Source organism: Galeopterus variegatus, unplaced genomic scaffold (genome assembly GCF_000696425.1).
Source record: "Galeopterus variegatus unplaced genomic scaffold, G_variegatus-3.0.2 Scaffold624, whole genome shotgun sequence".
Taxonomy (NCBI): Eukaryota; Metazoa; Chordata; class Mammalia; order Dermoptera; family Cynocephalidae; genus Galeopterus; species Galeopterus variegatus.
In genome coordinates this window covers 71,307-81,261 of record NW_007726735.1, presented here as the reverse complement: position 1 = coordinate 81,261, position 9,955 = coordinate 71,307, and the positions used below count along the sequence as shown (strand labels likewise).

Sequence of the window (9,955 nt, the reverse complement as noted above, 5' to 3'; positions counted from 1 at the left end):
TCAGCAGAGTTGTGTAATTTTCCTCATATAGATCTTATGCATATTTTGTTAGATTTAGACCTAAGTATTTTGTTTTGGGGTATGCTAATATAAATGGTAATGTGTTTTTAATTTCACATTCCACTTGCTCATTGCTAACACATAGGAAAGCAATTGACTTTTTTACATTAACCTTATATCCTGAAACCTTGCTATAGCGCTTATTAGTTCCAGAAGTTTTTTGTTGTTGTTTTTTAAAATTTTTCTAGATAGATTATCATATCATCTGTGAATAAAGACAGTTTTTTTTTCAAACTCTATACCTTTTATTTCCCTTTTTCTGTCTTAGTGCATTAGCTAGGACTTCCAGTATGATGTTGAAAAGCAGTGGTGAGAGGGGACATCCTTGCCTTCCTCCTGATCTTAGCAAAAAATCTTCTTGTTTCTTACCATTAAGTATGATGTTAGCTATAAGTTTGTACCTGTTCTTTATAAAGTTGAGGAAGTTCCCCTCTATTCCTAGTTTACTTAGAATTTTTATCGTGAATAGGTATTGGATTTTGTCAAATGCTTTTTCTGCATCTATTAATATTATTATGTGATTTTTTTCTTCTTTATCCTGTTGATGTGATGTTTATATAACTGAGTTTTGAATGTTGAACCAGCCTTGCATACCTGGGAAAAATTCCACTTGGTCATGGTGTATAATTCTTATACATTGTTGGATTGAATTTGCTAATCTTTTGTTGAGAATTTTTGTCTCTATGTACATGAGAGATATTGGTCTATAGTTTTCTTTTTTTGTAATGACTTTGTCTCATTTAGTATTAGAGTGATGCTGATGAATCAGTTAGGAAGTATTCACTTTGCTTTTGCCTTCTGATAAAAATTGTAGCGAATTGATAAAATTTCTTCCTTAAATGTTTGGTAGAATTCACCAGTGAACCCATCTAGGCTGTGTGCTTAGTACTTGATAAATGAATGCTGTGACTGTGGTTGTGGAGACTTGATTATACTTCGGCACCTACGAGGTTAAAGCTACAGCCTTGTATGTAGGGGAGAGGTTTCACCTGCTAGGAGAATTCATTCTCTATGTAAGCAGTTCAGAGTCTCTGCTCAGATCAAAAATTATATTTCTTTGGGAATTTTCTCCAATACCACTTACCCCCCAACAAGAGTGAGCCCGAGGACCTAGTTTGTATCATGTGACCTCCTTTCTGGCCCTATGGCCACACTTGATTGGACCAGAGATGGACACCTGACATAAATTAGACCAATCAGATTCTCTCTTCAGGGATTTGGGATTTAGCATCAAGAGGCAGTTACTTAGTTTCTGCCTACAGTTGGAATCGAGGTGCCCTAGACACAGGAGTTGTAGACCAATTGTTGTTGTTGGAGTTGTTACACCAGATAGATGTAAAAGTCCTGCCTGCTTAGAGAGAAGGATGACATGGAAGCTGATCAGGTTGCCGGGTACACCAGACAGATGTAAAAGTCCTGCCTGCTTAGAGAGAAGGATGACATGGAAGCTGATCAGGTTGCCGGGAACAAGTGGAAACAGGGTAGGGCTGAGGTACTGTGGGATGGAGAACCTCAGAAAACTCCAACTGGGGACCAGGAAAGGACAGAAAAAGGGTATTAAGAATTGGGTGCCCTGGGTGTAAGGATGAGGTGGGGGCATATGTCCTGAGTTGGTCCCTGGAAAGGACACTGATATGGTTTAATCCCTTTTCTGGGGAACACGGGCAATGAGAGCAGTAACTAGACAGGAAAAGGTATGTTTATGTATCCTTTTGCCATTTTCGTGAAACTGATGGACAGAGATCAGCAAGTCAGGGAGGGGTCTTGGCAGGGAGAGTCCGGGATACTCCATATGGGGGAATCTCTGCCCTCCTCAGACGGTGAGGCTTTGGCTTGTATTGGGGTGGAGGGAGAAGGTGATGTGGAGGCAGAAGCAAGGACCCAAGTGTGGGCTGCAGGAATCGAGGGTTCCCAGCATGCAGTAACTGGAAGCTGAAGTAGGACTGGATCCAGCCCATCCCCGCTCCGCCATACCCCGTGCCTTCTGATGGTTGGGAGAAGACCCTGTGCCTAGTCCTTTAGCCACCAGAAGAAAATCAGGAATGGAATTCATGATTTGGAGACACAAAAAGTCAGAGGGACTTTATTTAAATAGTCTTTAATTAGAAGTAGACCAGCGTTTTGTATGCAAAAACATTTTGGTTTTTAACTTAGAGCCATCACCCCATTGTCAACTCTGGCGTGTATGGCTGTGTGAGTGTGTGTGCACGTGTGCCTAGGCCCGAGTCCTCCTGTGGGTATATGTGTGTGAGAACTCATCCATTTGTGTAGGTGGTCTTTGTGGCCTCTTCCTGTGCGCCTGTGTACAGGTGTACTGCTGACGAGGGGTACCCTTGTCTTTACTAAACCCCGTTATTCATCCTCCTTGAAGAATCCCGAATTTCCTTCAGTCATCTTCCCTTTTCCAGTCTCTCCAAAGCAGAGCACCTGAAGTGTGCGGTGAGGAAGGGGTGGGTCCTGAGGGGCCCTAGGCCACAGCTGCCCCTTTGGGACGAGGCCTCGGTTTCCCTAGTCCAGGAGGTAACTGGTCCCGGAGCGGCGCCAGAAGTGCAGGACCACAGACACCACGACCCCCAGCAGCAAGAGAGCGCCCAGGGCCCCAAAGAGGATCCCGAAGAAGGCGCCGAGTTTCACGCTCAGGTGCTCACAGTGCTCGCCCCAGGGCGTGTAGATGGAGAAGGACACACAGCTGGGAACAGAGAGCGGAGCGGTCAGGAGCTTCTCCAGGACAGGCTGCGCCCACCCACCAGGGCGAGAAGCCGGGGGCAGCCCTGACGCCGTGCTGAAGGAGGTGAGGGGACCCGGGTGGCGCTGCAGCCGCACCGCCTCTCCTCACGCGAGCCCCTCGGCCAGTGTCGAGGCCTCCCCTGACGGAGAACGCTAAGGGAGGCGCAGCGCTGGCCGTCGCACAAGACAGCAGTTTCCTCTCCCACACGGGGACAGCCGGCTGTCACTCAAGAGGCAACAGCAGGTGCAAGAGTTTGCCTTTGGAAACCACACCCTGCTACTTCACTTACTGGCTACCTTGGGCACATCCCTTGTCATCTCTAAGCTGCAGTTTTCTCATCTTCGAAATGATCACAGTACCCACTCGGTGGCTCTTTTGAGTGTCAGAAGTAATATAGCATCTTTACTCTCCACACAGAGTAGGCACTCACAACTCTTTTTTTCCCATTGTCCCTTTGTCTCTTGTCCCTGTTCTCTCTAATTTCAAAGGGAGCCATCCTAATTTTCACACATGAGATACCATGGCTTCCTAGACCCCCTGCAGTGTCATGACCACCTTGGATTCTTGCCCCCTGCCCTACGCACCTGCAGCGTGGCCCATCAGGTAGGTGCTGGCACTGGCCTCCGTGGTCACAGTAGCCCTCGCTGCACGGGGACACGCAGGTGAAGCCACTCTGGGGGTCATAGACCAGGTGGTAGCCCTTGTAGCCATTGCATTCAAAGTAAGTCTCCAGTGAGCTTATGTTCACTGTCAAGTAGGACACATATGGACACAGAGAGCAACTGATTAACACTAAATTAATACCTTTTCAATCAAGAATTTCATTTTCAGGCATTTAACCTGAGAAATAATTCAAAAAGTGCACAAATACATATGTCCATGGACGTTCATGGTTGATAACAGCAACAATGTTTAACAGGAGGGGTTGTGTTAAATAAGTTACTGCATGTTCTCAGCTTTGATGGCATGGAAAGTGCATTACTGAACAGCATCTGCTTTGAAGTTGGCTAGACCTGAGCTGAAAACCAGCACTAGTACTAACTAGTTGTGTGATTTAGGGAAAACTTCTTAACTCTTTCAGCCTGTTTCCTTATCTTTAAAAGGAAATAATGAGGTTGGTTAGTTGAGTTGGTTAGAGCATGGTGTTATAACACCAAGGTCAAGGGTTTGGATCCTTGTACTGGCCAGCCTCCAGAAAAAAAAAAAAAAAGGAAATAATGATAATAACACCTACCTTGCTGTGAGATTTAAATGACATAATGTACGCAGAGTACTTACAGTGCTTAACACAAAGCAAGTAAGAACTTTGTGTTCCTGCTTGTGAATCTAAAAAGCTGGTGGGTAAAACGTTTAAAATTCCTCTCAAAAATTACAAAACAACAACAAAAAAATTAATTAACTTGCCTCTTATTTGTCTGTGGCCCTACATAGAACACTTTTCCACCATGGATTTGTGTGAGCTGAAGATTCGTGACAGCCTCCCTCTATTTACCTGCCTCCCTCTTCCCCAATTATCCCTGTACTGTCCCCAAGATAGAGTGACTCACGAGCCATCACATCATGCACGTCTCCCCTGGAGATGGGGTAGAAGACCACGTTGTTCCTGGGCCCCTCACTTGTCCTCCCTCTCCTTCTCGGAGTCTGGAATAAGAAGGCCTCTACCATGGCGTCCAGCAGCCGGTTGTTCAGGAAGTCGATGACAGGGCCCCGAGGGCGGTACTGGAACTCCGAGATGACCTTCCAGTGTTGAATGGAGCTTCCTGAGGCCGGCGCTGAGAAATGGCTGTGTGGGAGAGGGACAGTGAGTAGGGGGAGAAGACCCAGGGGGCCCAGGCGGAGACAGTCCCACTTACGTTTGTTCCACTTGGCTGTTCCAAAGAAAGGCCCGCATGTCCAGGGTCCCCAGTATATATGCTACCTAGGGCAGAGGGTAGGGGGATGGGACGGTGAGGTGCAGTCCAGAGAGGAGCCCCTCCCACTGTAATGCATTTATTCATCCCTGTTTTCATCTGTGAATATGAGCCCCAGGACCCCTAGAATATTTCTCCCCAACTCTGCATCTCCACACCTTAGCCTCATCCAGTGATGGGAGTGGGTCCTTGCTTAATAAGCATTTGTTGGTGAGTGGAAGACTTTACATTCTCTCCCCACATCCTCTGCCTCACATTACAAGGGGAGAATCTGAAATGAATGGCACCCGCCTTGCCTCTGATTCCTGACTCACTACTTCATTCCCTCCTCATATGTACACTGAACATCAGTTATTTAGCCAGACCTAGGGGATGGCACGGTGCTGGGGATGTCAAGGTGACTTAGGAACAGTCTGTACTCGAGGAGCCCACTCTGACTCACTACTTCATTCCCTCCTCATATGTACACTGAACATCAGTTATTTAGCCAGACCTAGAGGATGGCACGGTGCTGGGGATGTCAAGGTGACTTAGGAACAGTCTGTACTCGAGGAGCCCACAGTCTGGTGCAAATGTCCACAGATGTTACTATATGGAGTGTGAAGTACCGCTACAGCAGTAGTAATGATAGCAACACTAATTTTTGAATATTTGTGTTTCAGACACCGTGCTAAGTGCTTTACATATATTATCATATAATACATATGTTATCATTTAAACCCTGATACAACTGTGGACAGATTATTCCTGTTTTTACAGATGAGCCACAACATAATGTGTCTAACTGTTACACCTGCTGTGGTAAGTGGCAGAGCAGCGATTTGAATCTGCATATAAGGATTCTAGAGCCTTAGCTACTCCACAGCTGTGCTACTCTGCCTGTGACTGAGGTATGGACCAAGGCATGGAGCCAAGAAGAGGGAACGCCTGGTCCTCCAGATGAAATGCCCTCTTTTATTTCTTCCATATAATACTGAAGAAGTGCAGGTCTTGAGGGACAATCAGAGGAAGAGGCTGAGATGACATGGGACCCTAGACTGCTCTTGGAGAGTGGTGATTCTAACCCCTTCTGAGGTCTCTGGCCTGGGGCTTCCTGACTTCCTAACCCAGGACCTCTCCTGGGGCATGAAGCTCTGGCCTCCTCTGGCAATTGAGTCTAGATGGATGATGAGGCGGAGGACATATAATGCTGTCCCAGCCCTCGCCCGAACCTGCAGGATCCACCTCCCACCCAGAGCCCGCCTGCAGCACTGACCGAGGCATTGACCTCTGCTGCAGAGGCGTTTTCTTCTTCACTGAGCAAGAGTTGGATGATTCTTAAGGGAAGCTCTGGAGGTTGGAGAAACAAATTCATCATCACATCACAGGTTTACCTAGACTTACCCAAGAAGTCTTTGGGCCAGCCCAGGGAGACAGCTCCATTCCACAGTGACTGGAGGTCACTGGAGAAATTGGGACGAGTGAAGCTAACCCTAGTGCCCGTTCTGTCATGGTCATTGTGTTATTCCCTGACTCTCACCTCACTGAGCTGTGAGGCCTCTGGTTTAGTCTCTCCTCAGCAGACTGCACAGGCCGGTGGTTCATGCTGTGATAACTGCCCTCACAGCTCCCACAGCTTCCAGTTTACTACCACTTGAGAAATTCTGGAGTTCTGTTCTGGCAGTTTGAGGAACTTAGCCCTGAACCCCAGAGTTTCCCCACTTCCCCAAAGGTGAGAGAAGTGTGGAGGTGGGGGTGGCAGGGGCATCTGGTTGTACCTTGACAGATGGTTGGAGTGAAATTGTTTCCAGCAAGGAAGCAGCGGGTGTCAGTGAAGGCTGGGGGACAGGTGCATGTGCGCTGGCAGCCTGGAGGCCCGGAGATGTAGCAGTGGCCTTGGTTGTAGCAGTAGTTCACAGGGCAGGACTGGTTCTGACAGCGGTAAGAGTTCTCCAGAGCTGCAGAGGGAGAAGAGGTCAGCAACATCATGCTGGGGCAGTGGGGCAGCTGGGGGTGGGGGGACGGGGTGGAGAACGGAGGAAGTCCCCAGCTCATAGAGACCTGCTCCCAGAACAGGCTTGGTTTCTTTCCCTCAGTGCCTACTCCACCTGCGTTCTACTTGTGGGCCACTCAGAACCCCAAACTATCCTCCCCTTTTCTAGGCATTTCTCTGCAGGGCAACCTTTTTTCTTTTCTTTTTTTTTTTTAAAGATGACCGGTAAGGGGATCTTAACCCTTGACTTGGTGTTGTCAGCACCACGCTCACCCAGTGAGTCAACCGGCCATCCCTATATAAGATCCGAACCCGGGGCCTTTGTGTTATCAGCACCGCACTCTCCCGAGTGAGCCACGGGCCGGCCCAGGGCAACCTTTTTTCCCTTCTTTCCTCTGCCAGGTAGGTTTTCTTCCACTTCTGCAAAGGGAGTGGGATGTTTATGAGACTCTCTGTATCAAGGAAGGACCTAGAAGGCTGGCAGAGGAAACCTGCTTTTCTCCCCCCCTCTCTCTCCCTTCCATCTCCTTTTCTGTCTTTATAAGGTTGTGGTTCTACTCATTTATTTGGATGCCTTAGGAGGCTTGGTGGAGGCCCAACTGTGATCTCCCTCATCATGACTCTAGTGGCTCAGAAGTGGAGGAACAGATGGCTGGCAGAAGACTCAAAGAAAAATAAGGCACCTCTGCTGCCAGATCCCCATGGCAGTTCCTCCAAATATCCTGACTTGTGAGATGCAGAGATCCTGGGCCTTGTGTTGCTGAAGACCACTGAGGCGCCTGAGAGCCCCAGCTTGCCTCTGGTTCCCTGGCTGTTGCTGGAAGTCTCTTCCCTTCTTCAGAGCATCTTCAGTCTTTTGCCCTGAGTTTTCCCCATCAGTGCCTCAGGGCTGCTCTATCCCCTCCCCTATGCCTGTACGACATCTTCTCCTCTAGTCCTACCCCCTTTCCAAGCCCTACTTGCCATACCTACCTATACTGAGCATTCTATAGACTTGCTGGAAAAGGGAGAGAAATGCTTTGCCTTTGGCTATCTTAGGCCCTTGAGGTGTCACCTGTTCCCAGAACCTCCAGCCAGGGTCCTCTTCTCAGCTTACCTGCACAGTGACGCCCATCCCCAGTCATATTCCGGGGGCAGGCCTCGCAGCCTTTCCGAGGAATGCAGGTCACATTTGGGAAGCATTCCTCTTCACAGCCATCCTTGGAACGTTCACAGTAGCGGCCGAAAGTGTCCCCATCACACTTGCAGTCGGCCACCTGGAACAGGTTGCTGATCACTGGGTAGCCAAGAGGCTGAACCATTAAGAACTTCTGAGTGTTTCTGCACCGACCCCTCTGGTCTGAGAGCCCATGGAACCTGAGTCTTTGTCTTAGTTTCATCAGCATCTACTTAGCACCTTTTTGACCAGGCCCTGGGCTTGCGAGTCCCTGCCTGAAGGCACACAGTCATCCTGCCCATTCAGCTGCCCTGGACCATTCTTTACCCTGACGCCCCTGCCTGGCCCTGCACCAAGATCTCAGCCTGTTCCCTCTCATGCATATCTCCTGAAATACTTTCTAGAGTAAGACAGTGAAGGAAGGAAGGCAGGAGGGAAAGAAGGAAGGAGGAGAGGGAGAGAGGAAGAAAGGAAAGGAGGGAGGGAGGCAGGAAGGAAAGAAAATAAAAAGCAGATGGGGGCAAGATTCATGGATTTAGGCCAAGTATCTTGGCTAGAAACTTGAATGAAGAAGTAATTTCTCCTTCTTGAATGAAAAAGAAATGCTTCTTTAGCCGGAGGAAGAGAGTAAAAGAGAAAACAAAGGGATTTGGGGGTTTCAAGATAGAGGGAACCTGCACCTCTCTTCCTGACAACATGATGTTGGGACCCGAGGAAGAAATGAGTATATGGTGCTTCTAGCAGATGGGGCCTTCAGCAGCCTCAGGAGAGGCTTCCCGTGTCTGAGCAAGGCACAGAGGCAGCACAGCATCTCCCCGGGCCTGAAGGGGAGGGCAGCGGAGCCATGGTGGAAGTCTGTTTAGACCTATGCCCAGGGACCACATGGACACCTTCCTACCCTGTGCTAGCTTTTACCCCGGAACTGTGGGACTGGGACCACTGGGGAGCTATAAGAAAGGCTGAGGTGGGAGTTTCTTCCATGGGACATGGGAGATAAAAATTCAGTTGAGCTATAAGCAATAAAGAAAGTTCTATTTCTTATACATGTGGGTTTGTGGCCCAAGATTGGTACCTGCTCAATTCACCCACCACAGCTCTACCCATCTCTCAACATACACATTGCCCAGGAGAGGCTGAATTACAGCAGCCCTTCAGTTCCCACTTCCATCCCCCTCACATGGAAACCTCCCTCCCACCTTCCTCCCAAGACTCACCTCAAGGGAGGAATTGCCCACCCAGCTGGTCAGGTTGTATAAACACTGGCTCTCTGCACTGCAAGTGCAGACCACAGTCTTGGGCTGGAGCACAGATGACAAGCCAACTCTGGCATCTCTTGCTAGAATCTCCAGAGTGAATGGTTCCAGTGACTTTGGTGTCCATAGCAATGTCCCATTCTCTGCCCAGGGAAGATGAGATAGATCATTCAGAGCTGGGAGACTGCTCTGTGGTCTGACATGTCCTGGCATCTAACACCCTGATTGTTGATGCTGGGCTTTCCCCCACCCCAGATCTCCTCAGGCATTTCCTTTGAGCAAGGAGGGTATCCTGGGATGATCCTGCTCCACACTGGAAGGAGGTAGTACCAGCCATGCTTACTGATTGTAGGGTGGAACTCCACAGAGGGGAAGGCAGTTTCCCTCTGAGGAGACCCCAAAGAGCCACTCTGCTGTCATTCTCCTGACACTTCCCCAGGCTACCCTGCAGGCCATACTGGCTTCATCCTTGCCTTGACTTCTCACTCACTCCTCTCACTTAAAACAGCAGGTTGAAAGAAGCTGACAGTAGGGAACAGGTAGGAGTAAATTGCAGACCATCACTTCCAGAGAGACCCCACTTCCCGGTGGAGAAGAAAATCTCCCAATGCCATTGTCTTGCACCTGGGAGGATGCCACATGGAGAAAAGGGCTGCAGACCAAGCAATCCCTTCTTATGCACATGAGAGATGATGCACAAATACACTGAGGTAGAGAGATGACCAGAACTCAGAGTAAGGTCCTTGCGGGCTTTGGTTTAGTAAATAACAGTCACCAGCATAATTAGTGCTGTCAACAGAGGAAAGCTGCATCCCTGTGCATTGACCTTTTGACCCAGGTCATGGATGCAAGCCTGCCCCCCCCCCCCCCCCCCCC

General features: G+C 48.9%; 1 protein-coding gene and 1 pseudogene across 1 annotated transcript in view; both read right to left on the bottom strand.

The window, feature by feature from the left end:
- Window positions 1-2,018, bottom strand: part of LOC103588887 — a 6,091-nt pseudogene extending 4,073 nt beyond the window's left edge.
- A 287-nt stretch (window positions 2,019-2,305) lies between these two features.
- The window catches only part of MUC4 (mucin 4, cell surface associated), a 26,704-nt gene continuing 19,054 nt past the window's right edge, over window positions 2,306-9,955 (bottom strand). Inside the window, exons 18-25 of the mRNA XM_008570714.1 lie at window positions 9,041-9,222; window positions 7,767-7,926; window positions 6,456-6,635; window positions 5,954-6,027; window positions 4,642-4,706; window positions 4,336-4,571; window positions 3,373-3,535; window positions 2,306-2,749 (exon numbers count right to left, since the gene is read on the bottom strand). Of these exons, the coding sequence (XP_008568936.1) occupies window positions 2,569-2,749; window positions 3,373-3,535; window positions 4,336-4,571; window positions 4,642-4,706; window positions 5,954-6,027; window positions 6,456-6,635; window positions 7,767-7,926; window positions 9,041-9,222 (1,241 nt within the window). The 3' untranslated portion in view covers window positions 2,306-2,568. The remainder of the gene's footprint in view (window positions 2,750-3,372; window positions 3,536-4,335; window positions 4,572-4,641; window positions 4,707-5,953; window positions 6,028-6,455; window positions 6,636-7,766; window positions 7,927-9,040; window positions 9,223-9,955) is intronic.